We start from the raw sequence: 24,690 nt of genomic DNA, 5'->3' as shown, positions 1-24,690 counted from the left end.
TATGCCTACTTATTTCAGGCGTGCCTCCATAGCACTTTTGGGGTAACATGCCTTTCGGGGGGTCGGCCAGCCCCCTCATCTGGGGGCGGCGCTTGTGGGGGGGGGCGGGATGACCGCCCTCACGCGCCCCCTGCGTACCCCCAGCCTGCGCAGTCGTGCTGCGCGAGCCTCCCACCCACCCCCCACCCCCGCCCCGCCCCGCCCCCGCGGCCGGGGGGCGCCAGCGTGGCCGCCCATTGGCTGAGGCGCCTCCCCGACGAGCCCCCCCGCACCTTGCGCAGGAGCCACCTCCCAGCGCCCCGCCGGCCACGCCTCAGTCTGCCGGCGCCCCTCGGCATCGCCACACGTCTCTGACTCTCTCTGCTGGGTCTGCCGCCGCTCCCTCTGCCCAGTCCGGCCGGGCAGTGGGCACGAGCAGACCCAACAGCAGCTCCGAGCGCGGTGCCCGAAGCCAGCCTCTGCTTCGTCCTCGAGCCCCTCTGAGGGAACACTGGCTGTCGCCATCATGGTGAGTGGAGGAGGCCCAGGGGGCTCCCTGGGGTGGCCCGGACGCTGAAGGGGGCCTGGGGCGGGACCCGGAGCAGGGCTGCCGGGCTCGCTTGTCCTGGGGGCCCAGCCTGAGGGCGGCCGAGGCGGCCTGGCAGGGCCTCCGCGGCACCGAGGGCGGGCGGAGGGGATGAGGCCGGGCTGTCGGAGCGCTGGGGGCCGCCGCCCAGCACGTGCAAGGCCTGAGGCCTTCGGGCCGCAGCCGCCGGGGTGTGGCGCGGCGCCTGGCACTCGGCCGGCCGGGCTCCGGGCGGGCCCACGCCACCCCGGAAGGCCCATTTCCCGCGCTTACCGAGGCGGGCGGGCGGCCCGGCCTCCGCGAGATGGCGTCGGGCCCGGCGCGGCCCGTGAGGCGCACGCGGCGGGACGCCGGCGGGCGGGGCCCCCACGGGCCGGGGCGGGGCCGGGGCGGGGCCTGGGGGTGTGTCGCTGCGGGAGGGCGCGGGCGCGAGGGCCTCGTGCTTGTGCGGCGCCGCCGCCGCGCCGGCCTCGGGTGGGACGCCATCATCGCCTCACGAGGTCGGCGCCGCCCTCGCCTCGGGGCGGCCGCGGAGTGGGGAGCTCGAGGAATTTTTAACTTGGGAAATTCTTTTCCCTTAAAGAAACCAGAAACGTTCCAACAGAGCGTCCCTCGAGTATTAACGGGGTCTGTTGGGTGACATTTATGAGCGTTTTGTTAAATGCATTAGAGTTGATGCCACCTCGAGGGGCATCTCCTGAAAACAGTTTTGACCAACCATCAAGCCTCCGATGATGTATATAGCATCAAATACTGTAGTGTAGTGTCGCCTATAGTGTAATAACCAGTATACACTATTTTTAGAAGTAAAGGGAGAAAATTTATATACAATTTATTAGTGCACACAAAGCTTAAAGTAAAAGTTTACAAGTGTATGCCACTGCTCTTTGTAATAATTGTGTCTTGTACTTACCCACATCAGTAATTACCTAATAAGCTGAGTTACTGTGAATGTTTACAGTTTTGTCCTCTTTTTTTTTTTTAAGAGGGTGAGGAGAGAAATGCATGTTTATTGATTTTTTTCTTATATAAAACTAGCATATTAACTCATTAGAAAGTAATCAATGTAAGGAAGTAGAGTCCATCTTAAACTAGGTATGTAACCACTCTGAAGTTTTGATGTATGTCCGTCCAGATTGCTTTCATTTATGTATTGCAAATAGGTGTATTTTATAAAAAGTGTACCATACTATGTAATACTAAATTACAACCTGTATCCTTCACTTAATATAGTGGGCCTTATTCCAAAGAGAAATGTAAAATAATTTTGAATACATAACTTCTTACTTTACCAAAAATTGTATACTTATATATTACCATCACTTATTTTACCAAATTCCCTTATAATGAGTAATTTGTGTGCATTAAAACAGTACAATAATGGGTGTCTTTGTGAAAATGTTTTGGCCTGTTTATTCTATTAATAGCTTGAAATAAATTGCCAGGAGTAGAATGAATCACTGGTTGAAAGGGTTATGCCCATGTTATAACAATTTTGAACTATGATAATTTTTTCCTAGTAACTCTTGGTGAAGGATATACTAGTATATATTCCCACTGGTGGTGTGTAATATGACCCCCTTTCCACGCAGTGAAAGGTAGTATATGTTTTAAAAGTTGCCAGTCTAATTGGAAAATATTCCACTTGTGTTGATGTACTTTTTTTATCATTAGTGAAGTTAAAGTTTGTCATTAACGTTTTCCATTTCTCTTTTTTCCATTCTTGATCCACCTTTCTATTTGTATTTGTCTTTTCATGGTGATTTATAAGAACTCAATATTTACATTTGTCATATATAGTGGAAAAAATTTATAGTGGTGATAAGGAGAGACCCTTATTTCTAGTTTCAGCATAAATTACTGTCATATTTTACTTTGAACTTAATGATAATCTAGAATTAGATTGATAGAAAATAAAGTTCTTTCATTTTACTTTTCTTTAAATTAAGAAATACTGTATTTTTTCAAATGATTTTTCTGTGGTGAATTACAGTAACAGATTTCCTAATAACCATACTTGAATTTACAATAAACTGTTCTTCTTAACTGTGTATTTTTTGTATGCTGCTAGACTTTACCATCTCTGTGTTGGATGCAGGAGTGGACCATCTTCACCAGGTTTTGGGATAGTAGTCATATCCCATTTTTTTCAAGACTAATGTGTATTTTTGTATTCTTGCTTTTTCTTGCTTAGCTTTCCCAGGATTGTATGTTTACTGTTTGGATTCCACCCCCCTCCCCTGAGAGTCTACTCTTGGATTTACATAAAAGGCTTTATTCTGATTTTCATGTACAGTTTCCTTAATAGAATTTCCTGTGGCTCAGACGGTAAAGTGTCTGTCTACAATGCGGGAGACCCGGGTTCGATCCCTGGGTTTGGAAGATGCCCTGGAGAAGGAAATGGCAATCCACTCCAATACTATTGCCTGGAAAATCTCATGGACAGAGGAGCCTGGTAGGCCACAGTCCATGGGTTGCAAAGAGTTGGACACTCACTTCATTTTTCTCTTTAATAACTACTTCCTTCTGTGGATGTAACACCGATGACTGCAAATTATAGACTTTTAGTCTGACCTAGCCAGTATACATAGATTTCAGTTTGCTTGCATGTGGACGTTAATAGTTGAATGAAATGTTGTCAAAGAGCTGACATCCCAGATGCTTTAGTGATGATAAGTTTTATTTCCAGTTTTTAGTTATCTTTGTCACTTGGTCATTCAAATATAAAAGGGAATCCGTTACTGAAAATAGTAGTGATGAGACTTGTGTATATGATGGCCTCCAGGTTCACCCTTCCTTAATATTCCAGAATTACTCGTTTTAGAACCCATCAACTCACTTGAAGGTGTAATTAAGAAAAATAATTACTTCTGTCATCTAATTTACATGTAATTTATTTTCTGCATGTTATTGATTCGTTATGATTAATTCTTTAACACCAAACTTTTAGCTTTAACCTAAAATAGCATCACTAGCTCAGTGGACATGAGTTTGAGAAAAACTCAGGAGAAAGACACAGAAGCCTGGCATGCTGCAGTCCATGGAGTAGCAAAGAATCAGACACAGCTTAGCAGCTGAACAACAACAAGAATTAATTTGTAGAGTATTTTTGGCAATAGTTTAAAAGTACCCAAAGATCGTCTATTGGTTGTGGATTTGTATGCATAAGTTATGTGCTGCTAATGCTAAGTTGCTTCAGTTGTGTCCAACTCTTTGCAACCAAATGGACTGTGACCTGCTAGGCTCCTCTGTCCATGGGATTTTTCAGGCAAGAATACTGGAGTAGGTTGCCATGCCCTACTCCAGGGGATCTTCCCCACCCAGGAATCAAACCCACGTCTCCTGCAGGCAGATTCTTGACCCACTGAGCCACCTAGAAAGCTCATATATAAGTTAATAATTGTATAGAAATACACACACAGGCAGTTTTTAAATCCCTGTTTAGGCCTCTTGAAAGGAGTACGTTCCTTAGTTTAGCTTTGAGCGCCATCTGCTGGCTAAGGAATAGGATGGACAGAATGGTGCCTTCCTTAAGACCTGACCCTAGTGAAATGATTAGATAAATTTTATACTTACTATCACATAGAAGGCAATGGCACCCCACTCCAGTACTCTTGCCTGGAAAAATCCCATGGATGGAGGAGCCTGGTAGGCTGCAGTCCATGAGGTCGCTAAGAGTCGGACAGGACTGAGCGGCTTCACTTTCACTTTTCACTTTCATGCACTGGAGAAGGAAATGGCAACCCACTCCAGTGTTCTTGCCTGGAGAACCCAGTGACGGGGGAGCCTGGTGGGATGCCGTCTCTGGGGTTGCACAGAGTCGGGCACGACTGAAGCGACTTAGCAGCAGCAGCATACTTAATATCACAACTTGTACAACCCAAAGGAAACTGTCTATAGCATCTAATGGATTTTTCTTTTTCTCAGATTACTGTTTTGTTGTCTCAAATATCCATTTTACTTAAACAGAACATGAGATTTAGAACTTTACTCTTCAATTCTGCCAACAATATCACAGGGTTTTTCAACTGATCCTATGCAGATTCGGGGCCAGATAATTCTTTGTTATGGGGGGTGTTGTTTGGATTTTAGGATGCTTATTATATCTCTGGCTTCTACCAACCAGATAACCAGTTTTGTTGTTGGTCAGTCACTAATCACTGTCTGACTCTTTGAGACGCTGTGGACTGCAGCTCACCGGATTTCCCTGTCGTTCACCATTTCCCCAAGTTTGTTCAAGTCATATCCATTGGGTCAAGAATGCGATCCAACCATCTCATACTCTGTCGCCCCCTTCTCCTGGAGCCTTCAATCTTTCTCAGCATCAGGGTCTTTTTCAATGAGTCAGCTCTTCTCATCAGGTGGCCATAGTTTGGAGCTTCAGCATCAGTCCTTCCAATGAATATTCAGAACTGATTTCCTTTAGGAACAACTGGTTTGATCTCCTTGCTGTCCAAGGGACTCGAGTCTTCTCCAGCACCACAGTTCGAAAGCATCAGTTCTTCTGCACTCAGCCTTCTTTATGGTCCAACTCTCACATCTGTACATGATTACCGGAAAAACCATAGCTTTGACTATACAGACCTTTGTTGGCAAAGTGATGTCTCTGCTTTTTAATATATTGTCTAGATTTGTCATAACTTTTCTTTGAAGGAGCAATCGACCTTTAACTTCATGGCTGCATTCGCCATCCACAGTGATTCTGGAGCCCAGGAAAATAAAGTCTGTCACTGTTTCCATTTTCCCCCATCTGTTTGCCATGAAGTGATGGGACCAGATGCCATGATCTTAATTTTTTGAATGTTGAGTTTTAAGCCAACTTTTTCACTCTCCTCTTTCACCTTCATCAAGAAGCTCTTTAGTGCCTCTTCATTTTCTGCCATTAGGGTGGTGTCATCTGCGTATCTGAGGGTGATATTTCTCCCAGTAGTCTTAATTGCAGTTTGTGATTCATCCAGCCCGGCATTTGGGATGATGTACTCTGTAAACCACACTGGTGGCTTAGATGGTAAAGCGTCTACCCCCAATGTGGGAGACCCAGGTTCGATTCCTGGGTCGGGAAGATCCCCTGGAGAAGGAAATGGCAATCCACTCCAGCACTCTTGCCTGGAAAATCCCATGGACGGAGGAGCCTGATAGGCTACAGTCCATGGGGTCGCAAAGAATCGGACACGACTGAGCAACTTCACTTTCACTTTCACTCTGTATAGAAGTTAAATAATTAGGGTTACAATATACAACCTTGCCATACTCCTTTCCCAGTTTTGAACCAGTCCATTGTTCCATGTCCAGTTCTAACTGTTGGATCTTGACCTGTATACAGGTTTCTCAGGAAGCAGGTAAGGTGGTCTGGTATTCCTGTCTTTTGAAGGATTTTCCAGTTTATTGTAATCCACACAGTCAAAATCTTTAGCATAGTTTAACTGATGAATTAATTCATTAATGAAGCAGAAGTGGTTGTTTTTCTGGAATTCTCTTGCTTTCTCTATGAACCAAAAGATGTTAGCAGTTTGATCTCTGGTTCCTCTGCCTTTTCCAAATCCAGCTTGAACATCTGGAAGTTCATGGTTCATGTTCTGTTGAAATCTAGTCTGAAGGATTTTTAGCATAATCTTCCTTATGTGAAATGAGCACAATTGTATGTTAGTTTGAACATTCTTTGGCATTGTTCATCTTTGGGATTGGAATGAAAACTGTCCTTTTCCAGTGCTGTGGCCACTTCTGAGTTTTCCAGATGGGCTGGCATACCGAGTGCAGCACTTAAACAGCATCATCTCCTAGGATTTGCAGTAGCTCAGCTGGAATTCCATCACCTCCACTAGCTTTGTTGTAGTAATGCCTCCTAAGGCCCACTTGACTTTACACTTCAGGATGTCTGGCTGTAGGTTAGTGACTACACCATCATGGTTATCCAGGTCATTAAGACTTTTTTTTGTACAGTTCTTCTGTGTATTCCTGCCACCTCTTCTGAATCACTTCTGCTTCTGTTAGATCCTTACTGTTTTTGCCCTTTATTGAGCCCATCTTTGCATGAAGTGTTCCCGTGGTATTTCTGATTTTCTTGAGGAGAGCTCTGGTCTTTCGCTTTCTATTATTTTCCTCTACCAGGTACACCCCTCAACCGAGAAAACCAAAAGGTGCCCCTGGGTCACAGAATCTTTCCCAGGTTGAGAATCAATATGTTATCATAACCCTTTTTACTCCAGCACAGTTTTCTGCGTGAATACTGCACCTCTCAACTGAAATACATCTATCCATTGTGGTTCACATACAGCTAATAATATAAATAGTTTATCAAATAAAAAGGTATTGAAAATTCATTCACAAATGAAGGGGAAATTGAAGAGAAAGTCTTAAGAATTTCGGAACTGCCTTGGGTGTTTGAATGTGAGTTAATTGAAAGAAATTGGTAAATTTTATATCTTGGAAAGAAATCTAGTCGAATTTCTCTATAGTTCAAGGTATGTGACTTATGTAATATAGTCCCATTTAGAAAAAAAGTTATAAAACATTTAAAAATGGAAAAGCTTTAAAATAGTTTTTATTCTCTCTGACTTCATTATCATGAAATATCACTAACATAGTTAAAGGAAAGAGTTAGGAGATGTTCAAATAGAAACACAAAGTATGTTAGAACATTAGTATGAGCATAAAGGAAAGAGTTAGGAGATGTTCAGATAGAAACACAAAGTATGTTAGAACATTAGTATGAGCATGAATTAATAGAGAAAAGCCAAAACACTCCAATTTGGTAATACAGCAATTTTTATTTCATCTCTAGCAGTTTGTAGAAATCTTAAATTTATCATAATTTCTGGCATCTAACAAAATAGGAGCTCTTTAATTTCCATTATTGTAACTAATTCTATTACATTGTGCTAATATTTTCAAAAATATCTACCAGTTTCTTTTGTCCTTGTTTCTGTTTTCCTTCATAAGCTAAGGCATAATATCTTCATCTTTATCTTGCAGCCTTTTGTACTTTTATCGTTGTTGTTTAGTCACTCAGTCCTGTCTGACTCTCTGTGACCACATGGACAGCAGCACGCCAGGCTTCCCTGTCCTTCACTGTCTCCCTGAGTTTGCTCAAACTCATGTCCATTGAATCGGTGATGCCATCCAACTATCTCATCCTCTGCCACCCTCTTCTCCTTTAGCCTTCAGTCTTTCCCAGGGTCAGGGTCTTTTCCAGTGAGTTGGCTCTTCATATCAGGGGGCAAGAGTTTTGTAGCTTCAGCCTCAGTCTTTGCAATGAATATTCAGGGTTGGTTTCCTGTAAGATGGACTGGTTTGATCTCCTTGCAGTCCAAGGGACTGTCAAGAGTCTTCTCCAGCACCACCATTCAGAAGCATCAGTTCGGCGCTCAGTGTTCTTTATGGTCCAATTCTAACATCCATTCATGACTACTGGAAAAACCACAGCAGTGGACCTTTGTCGGCAAAGTGATGTCTCTGCTTTTTAATATGCTGTCTAGGTTTGTCATAGCTTTTCTTCCAAGGAGCGAGCGTCTTTTAACTTCATGGTTGGAGTTAGCGTCCTCAGTGATTTTGGAGCCCAAGAAAATTAAGTCTGTTGCTGTTTCCATTTTTCCCTGTCAGTTTGCCATTAAGTGATGTGACCAGATGCCAGGATTTTAGTTTTTTGAAAGTTGAATTTCAAGCTAGCTTTTTCACTCTCCTCTTTCATCTTCATCAAGAGGCTCTTTAGTTCCTCTTCACTTTCTTGCATTAGGATGGTATCATCTGCATATCTGAGGCTGGTGATATTTCTCCCAACAGTCTTTGATTCCAGCTTGTGATTCATCCATCCCAGCATTTTGCATGATGTACTCTGCGTAGAAGTTAAATGGGCAGGGTGACAATATGCAGCCTTAAAAATAAATTACATTTCATAGCATCTATGATTTTAGCCTGCTAATCTAGTGATGACATCTGCTTTCCAAATTACAGTCTGCTGCAAATCCTGAGACTCCAAACTCAACCATCTCCAGAGAGGCCAGCACCCAGTCGTCTTCAGCTACCACCAGCCAAGGCTATGTTTTACCAGAAGGCAAAATCATGCCAAACACTGTTTTTGTTGGTGGAATTGATATTAGGGTAATGTATTCATGTTTTCATTTATTGAAAGTATTTTGTGAATAGTGGGATTTGGGTAGTGTTGTAAACGTAAGGAGAAGGAAATGGCAACCCACTCCAGTGTTCTTGCTGGGAGAATCCCAGGGATGGGGAAGCCTGGTGGGCTGCCGTCTATGGGGTCGCAGAGACTCGGACACGACTGAAGCGACTTAGCAGTAAACATAAGACTTTTTTTTTTAAGTAGTTCATGCAGGTTTGGAATTGTTTTTATGTATAACCTTTAGAGGCTAAAAATATCTTTGATATAGATGTGTAGTTTGGGGATCTTGGAGGAGATATTTCCACATCACCGAATCTTCTTTATAGTATCATTGAAATTTTTGAATGTTGAACTTTTACTTTTAAAAATCAATTCTTCTGCATAGATGGATGAAACAGAAATTAGAAGTTTCTTTGCTAGATATGGTTCAGTAAAAGAAGTGAAGATAATCACGGATCGAACTGGTGTGTCCAAAGGGTGAGTAAAACATATGTTCAATACAAATTATAATAAATATCTCAACTATAGCATGTATAGAATTTCAGAAAAGAAAAATTGAAAACTGGTATTCTAACATTTGTATAAGAGAAATTTGTTGCTTTGTAACTTTCATGTAGAGGGTAAGTTTTGCTGCCAGCTCTTTTATTTAATCATTTGCCTAGTGTTTGTATTTAAATATTTCTTGTCTTCATTTCACATAAGAGGATTAGTCAGTTTTATCAAAGAATTGTTTTCTTCATACGTTTCACAGTATCTTAAATTTTAATGATTTTGCCATAGATAATAAGTTAAACTCAGATTCATAGGTATGAATTTTTTGTTAATTAAGTTCCTACATTGCCTTAATCTTTGTGAATTCTGATACAGGGTAGGAAAGTAAAACAGTAGTATTTATAGAGAATCTGTCATGTACATCTTATAGTTATTTACCTCAGTATATTTTTCATCCTTTATCATTATTTAGTCAGTTACAGAACACTAGTTTTAAACTATGTACTGATACGGTGGTGATTTTAAACTTCATTTATCTGACTTTCTAGCTATGGATTTGTTTCATTTTATAATGATGTGGATGTGCAGAAGATAGTAGAAGTAAGTAATCTTCTTTTGGAAAAAATCTCTATCATGTTATGGATGTGGTGTTTAGTATTATTTGTGTCCTGAATATATACTCATTATTTTATAAGATACAGAAATAAATATATTTCCTGTTTGAAACTCAGGCTTGGAATAATTTACATAACTTATCAGAACCTCTGTATTTTTGATTGAACATCCAGCTTCATGAACTAGAGACAGGAAAGATTAGAGACAGAGTGAAGGTTTGTTTTTTTTAATCAAATTCCATAACTTCTCAAAATTTTATTAGAGTGAAGGTAAGTAAGGTGGTTTCATGCTGATAAGTTTTGATTTGGTATATTCTTACCACTGATCTGATCTGATAATAGTAATTTTAGAGAACTTGGGTATTAATCAAAGTCTTAGAAATAAAGACTTGAACATTAATTCTAGTTTTGATACTGTTTTATTTTAAGTCACAGATAAATTTCCATGGTAAAAAGCTGAAACTGGGCCCTGCAATCAGGAAACAAAATTTGTGTGAGTAAAGAAAGGAATTGTTCTTGATGACACATGTGTGGCTTTTCAGAGAACTAAAAATAGGCTTTGTTTTCTTTTTATTCTTTAAAAAGGTGCTTATCATGTGCAGCCACGTCCTTTGGTTTTTAATCCTCCTCCTCCACCACAATTTCAGAGTGTCTGGAGTAATCCAAACACTGAAACTTACATGCAGCCTCCAACCATGATGAACCCTATAACTCAATATGTTCAGGTATGGTGTGTGTATTATACTAGAGATCTTATTATTGATGCGAGCACCTTAAAAATTAAGCCCGTCTTAGTTGTTGCCGTCTGTGGAATCCTGTCGACAGTTTGCATGGTAGGTGACAATACTAGCGCTGTGTGAAGCCTTCTCAATGATGGGACGTTGTGTTAGAGACGCCATTCTTAGCGGTGCGTGTTCTTGTTATTGTTCAGTGGCTAAGTCCTGTCCAACTGTTTGCAATGCCATGGACTGCAGGATGCCAGGCTTCCCTGTCCTTCACTATTTCCTGGAGTTTGCTCAAACGCACGTCCATTACTTCAGTGATACCATGCAATCATTTCATTCTCTGTTGTCCTCTTCTCCTCCCATCCTCAATCTTTCCCAGCATCAGGGTCTTTTCCAGTGAGTTGGCTCTTTGCATCAGGTGGTCATATTGGAGCTTCAGCTTCAATATCACTCCTTCAATGAATAATCAGGGTTGATTTCCTTCTGGATTGACTGGTTTGATCTCCTTGCTGTCCAGGAGACTCTCAAGAGTCTTTTTCAGGACCACAGTTCGAAAGCATCAGTTCTTAAGTGCTCACACTTTGTGGTCCAACTCTCACATCCATACAAGACTGCTGGAAAAACCATACCTTTCATTATACAGACCTTTGTCAGCAAAGGGATATCTCTGCTTTTTAATATGCTATCTAGGCTTGTCATAGTTTTTTTTCCAAGGAACAAGTGGCTGCATTCACCGTCCACAGTGACTTTGGAACCCAAGAAAATAAAGTCTACCACTGTTTCCATTTTCTCCCATCTATTTGCCATTAAGTGATGGGACCAGATGTCAGAATCTTAGTTTTTTGAGTGTTGAGTTTTAAGCCAGTTTTTCCACTTGCCTCTTTCACCTTCATGAGGGAGCTCTTTAGTTCTTCGCTTTCTGCCATTAAAATGGTATCATCTGCATATCTGAGTTTGGTGATAATTCTTCTGGCAATCTTGATTCTAGCTTGTGATTCATCCAGCCCAGCATTTAGGATGATGTACTCTGTAGAAGTTTATTTATCAGGGTTACCACGTACAGCCTTGCAATATGCCTTTCTCAATTTTGAACTAGTCCATTGTTCTGTGTCTGGTTCTAACTGTTGCTTCTTGACCTGCATACAGGCTTCTCAGGAGGCAGATAAGGTGGTCTAGTATTCCCATGTCTTGAAGAATTTTCCTTAGTTTTTTGTGATCCACACTTTGAAAGGCTTTAGTATAGTCAATGAAGCAGAAGTAGTTGGTTTTCTGGAATTCTCTTGCTTTCTCTATGACCCCAAACATGTTAGCAATTTGACCTCTGGTTCCTCTGCCTTTTCTAAATCCAGCTTGTACATCTGGAAGTTCTTGGTTCACATGCTGTTAAACCCTAACTTGAAGGCTTTTGAGCATTACCTTGCTAGCATGTGAAACAAGCTCAATTATATGGTAGTTCAAACATTATTTGGCACTCCCCTTCTTTGGGATTGAAATGGAAACTAACCTTTTTCAGTCCTGTGGCCACTGCTGAGCTTTCCAAATTTTCTGCTATGCTGAGTGCAACACTTCAACAGCATCATCTTTTAGGATTTGAAATAGCCCAGCTGGAAATCCCATCACCTCTACTAGCTTTGTTTGTAGTGATGCTTCCTAAGGCCCACTTGACTTCACACTTCAGGATGTCTGGCTCTAGGTGAGTGACCACATCATGGTGGTTATCTGGTTCGTTAAGGCCTTTGTTGTACAGTTCTTCTGTGTATTCTTGCCACCTCTTCTGGATCTCTTCTACTTGTAGTAAGTCCTTGGCGTTTCTGTCCTTTATTTTGCCCATCTTTGCATGAAGCGTTCCCTTGGTGTTACTTCTTATCCTAAGCTTAAGTCTGCTTCTGTATAGTTGGTAAGTCTTTATCTGAGAACTGATCACTGTAGCCACATGGAATGTATCTCCTCTCTATTTTCCCCCAAATAACTCCTAAAATGCTTGAAGACAGTTTTCTTCATGTGTTTACCTGGTTTATTCTTTCCTAGGGTCAACTAGTCTTTATTTGCAATGATTTCCAGGTGCTTCTTCATACAGATTGTTGATTTCTAGATGTATTGTGGTTCTAACATGGATAAATTTCTGACGATTTAATTATATTTGTAAGTTCTATGAGTTTCTGGCATATAATTTGTCGTCTTGATTTCTTTAATATTCGAAGTGAAATTTGGAATACTTGTCTCCTATTGATAATAACATTTATTTTCTTCCTTCTTCAGTTTACCCTCTTCGTTCAAAAGACATTTTATTCTTAGGAAAAGAAATAAAATAATAGTGAAAAGGCTCTGCAGTATCTCTCGTTTATTTGCATTTTTCATATACCTAAAGTATAGAATATAGCTTTTCTTACATTAAACAAAAAAAACAGCTACAAGAAAAGCCCTACTTGTTCATAAAATTTACCATGAGGTATTATTACCTATTCTGGTATATTTTTGTATGTTAGTACCTAGATATTTTCAGTCAATAAATATTTATTGAAATATTTTTTGAATATTTATTGAAAATATTTATTGAAATATCTCTTTTCCAGGTTGGGGTTGTACATTGCCCTTAACTTTTAGAAGTAAAACACAGAAAGAGCCAAAATGTCTATGGGGAGTATTCCATGTTACCCCAAAGTGCTGTCAAAGGAATACAAAACTGCCTACAAATATCTTTACAAAAAAATAGCACACATGTATTAATTTAATGCTAACATGGAAATCTGTTCTAATAGAGCTTCATCATGATTAAGAAAGAACTTCTGGGTGGGAATAAATATACAAAAAAGGTGAACTTGGGCTTGCAAAATCAGTCACTGCCTTTATTTATCTCTTCCTTCTCCCAGCCCAAAGGCTAACATTTGACAGAGAATACTTATTTCTTCATGAAAGCACTCACTCAGAATTTTGGCTTGGATATAAAAAAACGAAGATTTCCTTATTTTCATGTTTTTATTGCATTGGGAATGATACTCCTTTCTGATTTTTACAAATGTACATTGTTCGTTCATTCTTTCTGTAAACTTTGTTTGCAGGCTTATCCTCCTTATCCAAGTTCACCAGTTCAGGTTATCACTGGATATCAGCTGCCTGTTTATAATTATCAGGTAATTTAATAGGGATCAAAATTATTTACTTTGGAATATTATTTAGGCCTTTATGTAAATTTCCCTAATAGTTTGTCATTTAAAAGTAGTTGAGTGTGCCTAAAATTTAAGGAAAAACAGAATTAGTCTAGAATTAGGGCTTCTTTATTATTTAGAATAAGAGAATAATATTTTGACAGAAATGAGCTTAGCAAGCTTTCTCTTGTACTGTCTTACAAGTTTTGGTGTCCTCTTCTATATTTCAACATGTAGTTTTCATCTTTGCTGTCTAATAGCTAAAACATAAAGGCTGAATCTTATGAGTCTTTATAGAGGCATAGGTTGAGATAAAATGATTACTCAGTTCTTAGAGCATTGAATTGCAATTATGTTTGATAATGTTTATTTTAGCTGGCTACTAGAATTTCTGTCCATAGACGATGACCATATCTGTGACACTATGGTAATAAATTCAAAGAGCTACTGTCTCTTGAGTTTTCCTGAAAACCAACTCCAGAAAATTGAGAAAAAGATGGAGTTAATATATGAAAGTAACAATAAAATCATACATATCATAAAGTACTTTTCCATTTTCTTTTGTTATAACAAGCTCAAGGAAACCAGCACCAGTACCTCAACATTGTCTATTTCAGATCCTTGTGACAGTGTAAAGGAATATTTAAGTAAGCGTTCTTTTCTTTCTTTCTTTCTTTCTTTTTTTTTTTTTTTAAAGATGCCACCGCAGTGGTCTGCTGGGGAACAAAGGAGTTATGTTATTCCTCCGGTAAGGTGAAGTAGCCGAGCATGTACTTCCTGTTCTGTATTTTAAAAGTATTTTACTGTTACGTATTTCTTGACCCTTGCCATATCAAGATTGCCTGGAAATATTTTAAATGCTTTTTTACTTTATGTGTTACATTTCTTTGCAACTCAAGTGTATATATACACACACACACACACACACACACACACACACACACACTCACTCACTCCCATGGGAGAAACTGTGCTTTTTGTTTCTCAGATTATTTGTCTGTACTTAAGCAATGGCCGCCCTGCATACCCTAGTGCTCAGAATATGTAACCAAGAAAGGTAGTACTAATACCTGTGCTATTTCTAACCCCAAGGATTTATAATTAATATTGAATCTGCATCGAGTTTTCTAGCCAAAAAAATATCTGTTGAAAGAAGCAAAAATGTTTTGCTCTCAACACTGTTATATAAGAAAATGAATAAAACAAAAGAGGAAGCTACCTCTAAAATATCTGAGCCTTTGTTACCTTCTGTCTTTTATCAGGATTGGATATTTGAAGGATGTGAGCAAAAATCCTCAGGCACTGGGAAATTCCCTTCCCATTCCCATACTATATGTTGAAGTTTCTTAGAGAAATTCTCCTTCTAATTCTAATTATGTTGACACTTCAAAATACAAGATTCCCATATTGCATTTCAACTATTTAGTTTAAAATAGTTTCTGAAATAATGTAATTGAACCTCAGAACAATACACATTTAAACTTTCAGTGTGAGCTCACTATTTTGAAGACTATCTCATGTACATCTCTTTAATTACACTTTTATCCTTTTAAATGTAGGCTTATACAACCATTAACTACCACTGTAATGAAGTTGATACAGGAGCTGAAGTTTTGCCCAGTGAATGCTCAGTTCACGAAGCTTCTCCATCCTCTGGAAATGGCCCACAAAAGGCAAACATTGAATTTTGTTCATTAATGTTTATATTTCTATATGTGCTTTATTCAAGTTTTAATAATGGCTCTTTGAGAAACAGATATCTTTGCTCAAATTTAAATATAAAAAGCTTGAGTTACTGACTAAAAGCTTCACAATTTACATAAAAGTTAATGAAATTCTAGGTACCTGCAAACCAGTTACTGATTTAGTTGTCCTTCCCTTTCTTCCATTTTCATTGGGTTTTTTTGGTTTGTTTTTTAACCATAGTTTAATAAATATTAACATGGTTTGACAGAGTCCCAAGGGTAGTTTTCCTCAAGAATCCTACTCTTCAAAAGAGGGATGAGTATGGCTTCAGTCCGCCTGTCTTTCACCAGTGTAGACATTTGCTTAGATGAATCACATTGCACAGTTGTCCACGGCATTCTCCCCACAGCATCACATCTGGTGGCAGGCCTCGAGAGTGCTGGGCTCACTAGTAATGGAGATACTTAAATAGAGGGATTTCTTTTTATCATTTTAGAGCAAATCCCTGTAATAATCTCTCATTCTTGAATTCTATGTCTTTTGAATGGGTGAGGATGTGAAAAGTAATTGATCTGACTGGAATATGCACAACACTGAACAATTCCCATAACAGTAAACAATTCCCATTGGAGTATGTGTACTTCCTTCATGTATTTCTCAATGGAAAAGATTTTAAATTACTGAACTCTGCAGTGAAAATAATCCCAGATTTGTTATACAATTTAAAATTAAAAAAAAAACCCACCAAAATAACTTAGTTATATTATCAGAGTTTAACCTGAATAAATGTTTCTTGAAATGTTGAGGGCTCACTCCTTCCAGTATAACAGGAAAGATTAAAGAGACTTAAAAACAGCTATCTGAAGGCTTGACTAATTGAGCTTTCTAAACCAGTATTCTATCACTAAGTTTATGAAACAATTCTTAAATTTTGTATAAAAGTTACATACTATGTGACATGGTAAAAGTGAAAAAATTGCATGAGAATTCTTTAGAAATAAGTGTATGTGTTCATTAAGATTTTTCAAAAAGCTTGTTACCAGTGAGTAAAAGAATGAATAGTCTTTACTGAAAACTTTTGTGTTTCAGAAATCTGTGGACAGAAGCATACAGACGGTGGTATCTTGTCTATTTAATCCAGAGAGTAGACTGAGAAACTCCGTTGTCACTCAAGACGACTACTTCAAGGTATGAAAAGAATAATATGTAGGATAAAAAGAACACTTGTCACCCATAAAGCATCTTTTTTTTCCTGTGGTATACATATATTTATATATATATATTGAGCTTACATAGAGCATATAATTGAACTCTTAGCTTTTGACTGTAGCCTGAGAGGGAGTTTTAAGTAGCAGTGTATCTGCTTAAATCTTGGTATAGTGTAGGTTATCCTTAGGGAAGAAATCTTTAGCAGAAGCGTATGATTTAGGGACTAAACAGCAACAATAATAATAGTGTAATTCAAAGGGTTCTTGAAAGTTGACCAAATAAGAAAAGAAAATTTTAGATACCAAAAACAGAACTTAAGAGTATGTGGATCTTGGACTAAGGAGAAGGAATTGAATACTCAGCTGATGCACTTGAACCTTTGGTGGAAGACACACGTGAAGTAGTAAAAAGAGCTGAGTAGAAAGAAGGTTGATTCAGAGTTGGTACAGTGGAGAAGAATGTGGATGTTAGAATTTAAGAAAGGGTCTGCAGTTTCTGATCCTAGTACTATCACCTTGGACAAATCACTTAGATCTTACTAAGGCTCTAGTTTTTACAAGTCTGAAATGAGGAGTCTCTAAGATCCCTTTAGTTCTCGGTCTCTGAACGTGGAAAGGAACTTGTCGCTTCACCAAAGGAAGAATATTGTGCTTAGTAAAGGGAAGTTTTTTGTTGTTTTCTTACAGCAGGCTTATTGAGATACAATTTTCGTACCCTGCAATTCACCCATTTAAAGTGTGCAATTTAATACTTCATAGAATATGCACAGAGTTGTACAGTCATAACTACAGTAAATTTTAGAGTATTTTGATCACCTCCAAAATAACGCCCCCTACCCATTAGTCACTCTCTGTTCTCCCCAACTCTCTAGCCTTCAGTTCAGTTCAGCTCAGTTCGGTCGCTCGGTTGTGTCCAACTCTTTGCGACCCCATGAATTGCAGCACGCCAGGCCTCCCTGTCCATCACCAACTCCCGGAATTCACTCAAACTCAGTCCATCAAGTCAGTGATGGCCATCCAGCCACCTCATCCTCTGTCGTCCCCTTCTCCTCCTGCCCCCAATCCCTCCCTCTTTAAGAATTTGCCTGTTGTGAGTGTTTCATGTCAATAGAATAATACATGTTACCTTTTGTGACTGACTTCCACTGACTGAAATGTTTTTGAAGCTCATCAATGTTACAGCATGTATTAGTACTTCGTTTTCTTTTTATTTATGGGTCTACCAGTTTGTGTTGATATCAATTCATCACTTGCTAGACATTTCGCTTGTTTTCCACTTTGAGGCCCTGATGAGTAATGGTATGAACATTTGTGTACTAATTTTTGTGTGGACATAGGTTTTTATTTCTCTTGGGTATATACCTAAGAATGAAATGGCTGAGTCATTTTAAATAGTAACTATGTTGAACTTTCCAAGGAGCTGCCAGAATTTTTCCCAAATGCAGCATTTTACATTCAAAGGGAAATTTTAAACCATTGCTTTGTATTTTAAAACAGGGAAAGGTGAATAGCTTTTTTCCACCAATGAATGGAAATAGGATAAAACTTAAAGCATTTTTAGGAGGGTTCAGGATGGGGAACACATGTATACCTGTGGCGGATTCATTTCGATATTTGGCAAAACTAATACAATATTGTAAAGTTTAAAAATAAAAAAAAGAAGACGTACATAGGGCTTCCTTTAATACGAAAGACGAGAGCTGTAGCAGAATTAAGTTCTTAGCCATCTTCTCAATAGGGAGTAGACTTAGTCATTTAAAGTTGACTTTTGTTCTCTTGTTTTTCATTGTACATAGATAGTAAATTTAAAAGGAAAGAACTGGGGGCCATGTGACAGCTTACTTTGCCCAAGGTTCTGAAGGTTAAACAGGTAGTACTAACGGATTTGTTTGTAAAGCAGAAACTCTTTACCCAGCGAGTCTTTACACTTGACTTTTTACCTGGTACTAAGCAAAGGTTTACCTTGGAACCTTGCAAAGTTTTCTACTCCTCTGAGCAAAGAGTTGGAAGTTGTCTAGCATCTAGACCTGTTTATTTTGATTAGCTAAATGTTGTTATTGTTGTTTTAATTGAATTTAAATGCACTAAGGCAGGATATGGAGAAGGAAATGGCAGCCCACTCCAGTTATTCTTGCCTGGCAAATCCAATGGACAGAGGAGCCAGGTGGGCTACAGTCCATGATGTCACAAAGAGTCAGACACAACTGAGCACTCACACAACACAGGATATACCCTCTTTCCATGATAAATTCCACTCTTAATTCCAGCTCCTTCATAATCTTCCATACCCTGTCTAATTTTTTAAACTACTTGAGTTTGTGACCACTTTTCTGGACTTCAACCTAAATAGGATATTACCCTGAGTTTTAACACGTTACATTATTTCCAGAAGCTACCCTTTATATGATAACAGAATTTAATTCCTAGGAAAAGGACACAATTAAGCTAAAAGCACAGAGAAGAAAATACTTTTATCATGTTATTACTGGTTCTCAAACTTCCCTGGTGGTTCAGACGGTAAAGCATCTGCCTACAATGTGGGAGACCTGGGTTCAATCCCTGGGTCGGGAAGATCTCCTGGAGAAGAGGATGGAATTAGAGATACCAAAGGAACATTTCATGCAAAGATGGGCTTGATAAGGGACAGAAATGGTATGGACCTAACAGAAGCAGAAGATATTAAGAAGAGGTGTCAAGAATACACAGAAGAACTGTACAAAAAAGATCTTCACGACCAAGATAATCATGATGGTGTGATCACTCACCTAGAGCCAGACATCCTGGAATGTGAAGTCAAGTGGGCCTTAGAAAGCATCACTACGAACAAAGCTAGTGGAGGTGATGGAATTCCAGTTGAGCTCTTTCAAATCCTGAAAGGTGATGCTGTTAAAGTGCTGCACTCAATATGCTAACAAATTTGGAACACTCAGCAGTGGCCACAGGACTGGAAAAGGTCAGTTTTCATTCCAGTCCCAAAGAAAGGCAATGCCAAAGAATGCTCAAACTACCACACAGTTGCACTCATCTCACACGCTAGTAAAGTAATGCTCAAAATTCTCCAAGCCAGGCTTCAGCAATATGTGAACCGTGAACTTCCAGATGTTCAAGCTGGATTTAGAAAAGGCAGAGGAACCAGAGATCAAATTGCCAGCATCTGCTGGATCATTGAAAAAGCAAGAGAATTCCAGAAAAACACCTATTTCTGCTTTATTGACTATGCCAAAGCCTTTGACTGTGTGGATCACAATAAACTGTGGACAATTCTGAAAGAGATGGAAATACCAGACCACCTGACCTGCCTCTTGAGAAACCTATATGCAGGTCAGGAAGCAACAGTTAGAATTGGACATGGAACTGGTTCCAAATAGGAAAAGGAGTACGTCAAGGCTGTGTATTGTCACCCTGCTTATTTAACTTATATGCAGAGTACATCATGAGAAACGCTGGGCTGGAAGAAGCACAAGCTGGAATCAAGATTGCCGGGAGAAATAACAATAACTTCAGATATGCAGATGACATCACCCTTATGGCAGAAAGTGAAGAGGAACTAAAAAATAAAAAGCCTCTTGATGAAAGTGAGAGTGAAAAAGTTGGCTTAAAGCTCAACATTCAGAAAACGAAGATCATGGCATCTGGTCCCATCACTTCATGGGAAATCGGTGGGGAAACAGTAGAAACAGTGTCAGACTATTTTTTTGGGCTCCAAAATCACTGCAGATGGTGACTGCAGCCATGAAATTAAAAGACGCTTACTCCTTGGAAGGAAAGTTATGACCAACCTAGATAGCATATTGAAAAGCAGAGACATTACTTTGCCAACAAAGGTCTGTCTAGTCAAGGCTATGGTTTTTCCAGTGGTCATGTATGGATGTGAGAGTTGGACTGTGAAGAAAGCTGAGCACCGAAGAATTGATGCCTTTGAACTGTGGTGTTGGAGAAGACTCTTGAGAGTCCCTTGGACTGCAAGGAGATCCAACCAGTCCATTTTAAAGGAGATCAGTCCTGGGTGTTGTTTGGAAGGGCTGATGCTAAAGCTGAAACTGCAATACTTTGGCTACCTCATGCGAAGAGTTGACTCATTGGAAAAGGCTCTGATGCTGGGAGGGATTGGGGGCAGGAGGAGAAGGGGACGACAGAGGATGAGATGGCTCGATGGCATCACCGACTCAATGGACACGGGTTTGGGTGAACTCTGGGAGTTGGTGATGGACAGGGAGGCCTGCTGTGCTGCGGTTCATGGAGTCGCAAAGAGTCGGACATGACTGAGTGACCGAACTGAAACTGAACTGAACTGGTTCTCAGCTCCAACCCTTTTTGTAAGGCCTCATTTCTTGTATCTGCACATCTGCTGGCAACAAAGTGAAAGGAAATTTTTGCATATACTTTAATTTTTCTATTCATTTCCTTAAAAACTACGTATCTTCATTATAGCTTAAGGATATGCCTTTAAAGATGCCAAAACTCGTATCTTTTAATCTAAAAGCATAGGGTTTCAGATTGAAATGGAGTGCTGTTCTCAAACCATCATAAAGCCATGATTTCTGTTAGATGTATTTTAGTAAAAATAAGACTTTTAAAAATTTCATGTTTTTCACCAGCTGTCTTTGGGACATCAGTGCAGAATCATGAATTAATAAGAATCTACGTATTAGAAAACTGTAGATTTCTAAGTCCTCTTTTTCTGAGTCACCGAGATTTTTTTTTTTAACTGAATTGTTGAATAAAACTGATCATTGGTACATTTGTTATCTGAAAGTTCAGGAATGCTTTCACAAAAGGATCACTTTTCTCTCATTATTTATAGTTTTAAATCTAAAAAAAAATGCTTTCTTTTAAGTAATTTTCAAGTCTCTTAGGTCATAATGGTAATAGGAATTTTCAATGAAATTAAAATGGATTATTTCTGTCTTTTCTAGGATAAAAGAGTTCATCACTTCAGAAGAAGTCGGGCAGTGCTTAAGTCTGTTTGATCCTCTCTGCTAACTTTCTAGTCTCATAGGAAGTCACAGGTTTTGAATAGTAAGAGACTGAAAGTTTTCCACTGTTATAGAAATTTAATTCTGAATTTTGATAAATCACACTCAGACTTTCTATATGTTATATTAGATTGCTTAGTTTTATTTTACATTGTAACTTTTTCATTAGACATTTACTTAGAAACTGGTTCTGTGTTGAATATATAGTTAAAAGTAAAAAAATAATTGAGACTGAAAAGAATAACTTTAAGATATATCTGTAAGGATTTTTACCTGACATTTTAAGAGTTTAAAAACAAATGCTGATTTTTTGGGAAAAAAAACTGTTTTAGAAAACCTATTTTGAAAGGTCAGAATTTTGATAGTTTAAATACAAGCACTTCACTTCTCCAACAAGTACCTATGAACAGTACAATATCTGCAATATTGTGCTTTTATGATTTGTCTAGAAATTTACCACAAAAGCAGAGTTTTTAAAACTGCATTTTTAATCAGTGAAACTCAATATATAGTTAGCTTTATTGAAGTTTTCCTTATCTAAACCCAGTAAACAGATTCTAAACAGTCCAATCAGTGGGTCTTATGTTTATTACTTCAAAATACTTTATCTTTTATCTAGAATCCACACATAGAGATATCTGATTGGGATGGTAATTAGGATAACTAAAATTCTGGGCCAAATTTTTTTTTAAAAGAATCTAAAACAAACTTAACTTTTCTAGGTACATAAACTTTTTAGTTGAGTTACCATTCTCCTTTTTTCTTTTACTTTTTTTTTTTTCCCTTGAAATGCTAAACTCAATGGCTGTATTTTAAATTGTGCAAAATATTGGTATTAAAGAAGGCTGAAACTTTGTCACTTAAAAGTTAATCAGAGTGTCTGAAAGGAATTGTTTTTATAAGAAACATTAAAATATTAGTTATTTGTTAAAGAACAGATAGATTTTTATTTTTTTTTAGCCTGTTTTTCTTTCTTTCTTTCTTTCTTTTTTTTTTTTTTTTTTTTTTTTTTAAGTAAAATATGTCCAGGAGAGTCAGAGTAGTTTTGATGTTTCTAAACCACAAAAGTTGTTTAGTAATAAGCATATCCCAAAAATACACTTGAGTTAGTTAACAATCCATTTTTAGATTAGGTGGCTCCTCCTTAGACATTGTAAATCGTGACAAGCAACTAGAGATCCAGAGCCCCTTTGCTATACCCACAGTCTTGCTTTTCCAGTCTCCACCGTTCCTGCAGGAGGTTTGCTCCTGGAACAGCGATGTAAAGGAAAGAAGGAGTAGTATAAGCAGTTTGAGGGTTAAGCCTTGGAAGGAAAGGGTAGCAGTGGGATAATCCCTTTCTAAGGGAATCACTTGTAGCAGCATCGTTTGACCTGCCATGGGTTTAGAGGAGCTTCCTGGCTTTTCTGTTTTGGGCCAGCCCCTTCATTAAAACACGGAAACTCCGTGTAGCCCTGTCCTAATGAGGCTTCCGTGGGCCATGCCATCAGTGCCCATTGTCTTATCATTCCTAATAATCTTCGTTCTGAATCTGAAGGGAAGAATCTTTTAATGATACCCAAGAGGGCTTTTTTACGCCTCAGAATTTGAAAGTGCCCTGAAATTTGTTCTTTTTAAAATTCTCTGTACTTTTGTGTGTGTGTGCTATAACATTCTTACATGTATTATTCTGTGATTAAATCTTCAGGTTACTATAAATGATACCTAAATTCTAAAGAGCCAATTCTCATTATTCCAGTATGACCTTATTCCCTTAAGAAAAAGGGAATAAACGTTTTGTCTGCTATTTTGTTGGACTGAAGTATTTAAAAGAGTAAGGTAGAAGAGACAAAATCCTGAACCTTTCAAAATGGAAAATTAATTTTAAACTTAAAAATGTGTTCCTATTACCTATGCTGATACTGTCTTTGCATAAATGAATAAATAGAAATAAAGAAACATTTTTTTGAGAAGTGTTTTGACCTGCTTACTCATCTCATATTATCTTTAAAAAATGGTGAGAATTTGGGTGGGTAGTATGTGACAAGATTTAGTGAGATCCTTGAAATTCAGAAGTGTAAATACTGTTCAGTTTCTTAAATCTGTCCAAGTTAGTTTATAAGAGCACATTTTGGTACATTGTAGTTTTGTTGCTTTATCTTACGAAGCTGAGATAAATATTTTCATGAGGAAATGATTTCTTTTTTTCATTTTTTATTTGGTTAGTTCTGACCAAGCTTAAATAAAGTTTATAACATTTTGGACCCTAAAACTAGACTATATATGTATCTTAAAACTGTTGCTTTAAATATGCTTGATAATTTAAGCACATTTGCAGTTAAGGATTACCACAAAATTCACAACAAAGAGCCAAGCCATTAGGATGGAAAAAAATTTTACACCACGCTTTTTTTTGTGTGAAAAGTTGCAAATTATGGCTAAAATCAATTCCATAAAGTTTGGTCACCCCTGTAAGAAACTTATTCTGCCTGCTTTCTTTTTTGTAATAAGAACATGTTAACCTTGTGATTGTTCAAAATAACTATTCAATATTGATTAGCACCCTTGAATTGCAAGGAAGTCATTGGGTTTAGTTTATAAAACCTTGTGCCCACCTCTCTGACATTCCCTTGGTTGTCTTTAAAGGTGAGCTCATAAAACTGGACGGCCACATTGCTTAGTTGTTGTCCCTCCTTTCACTGGTTGTTTGGAGGTAATAAGGAGCAGCAGTGATAAGAGAGCACGCCTCGCTGCTTTCATAAAGAAACACTAGAGAGGGTGGGAGGCCATGAGGCAGAGGAAAGCCTCCCAATGACCAAGTCTTGCAGACAGGCCCAGCTGCTGAGCATGATCATTTGGAATCCTCGGAACACTTCTAGATAAAGATTGCTCCTGTACATAATTTGGTAACTGTGGAGTCTGGTTTTTCCCAATGTTACGTGTAATATGTTTCTCTGTGTGTAACTGAATATTTTTGAGCAATTCCTCACCACCCGTCATCAAAGACACTGAGTTTTCCATCTGTAGATGGTACATTTGGTAGTAGAACACAATAAACATGAGAAGTTGAAGCTATAAACGTGCGGTTTTGCATGCTCATACAGAGTATTCAATCTGCATAGCAAAGAAACGATAGGTAATTCTGCATTACATTTGGAGTTAAAAACATCTGTCCAATATGGC

At 38.7% G+C, this 24,690-nt stretch overlaps 1 protein-coding gene across 1 annotated transcript; it reads left to right on the top strand.

The window, feature by feature from the left end:
* The first annotated feature begins 268 nt into the window (after positions 1-268).
* DAZL (deleted in azoospermia like) lies at positions 269-23,480 on the top strand. Its single transcript, XM_025294216.3, has 11 exons — positions 269-508; positions 8,516-8,662; positions 9,067-9,158; positions 9,722-9,773; positions 10,217-10,280; positions 10,373-10,512; positions 13,572-13,643; positions 14,356-14,406; positions 15,218-15,331; positions 16,434-16,532; positions 21,469-23,480. The coding sequence occupies exons 1-11, from the start codon at positions 506-508 to the stop codon at positions 21,520-21,522; spliced, it is 888 nt and encodes a 295-aa protein (XP_025150001.1). The 5' UTR covers positions 269-505; the 3' UTR covers positions 21,523-23,480.
* Positions 23,481-24,690: the final 1,210 nt, after the last annotated feature.

This window comes from Bubalus bubalis, chromosome 1 (assembly GCF_019923935.1).
Source record: "Bubalus bubalis isolate 160015118507 breed Murrah chromosome 1, NDDB_SH_1, whole genome shotgun sequence".
Taxonomy (NCBI): Eukaryota; Metazoa; Chordata; class Mammalia; order Artiodactyla; family Bovidae; genus Bubalus; species Bubalus bubalis.
The sequence above is the reverse complement of the archived record's forward strand: the minus strand, read 5'-3'. Positions and strand labels throughout refer to the sequence as shown.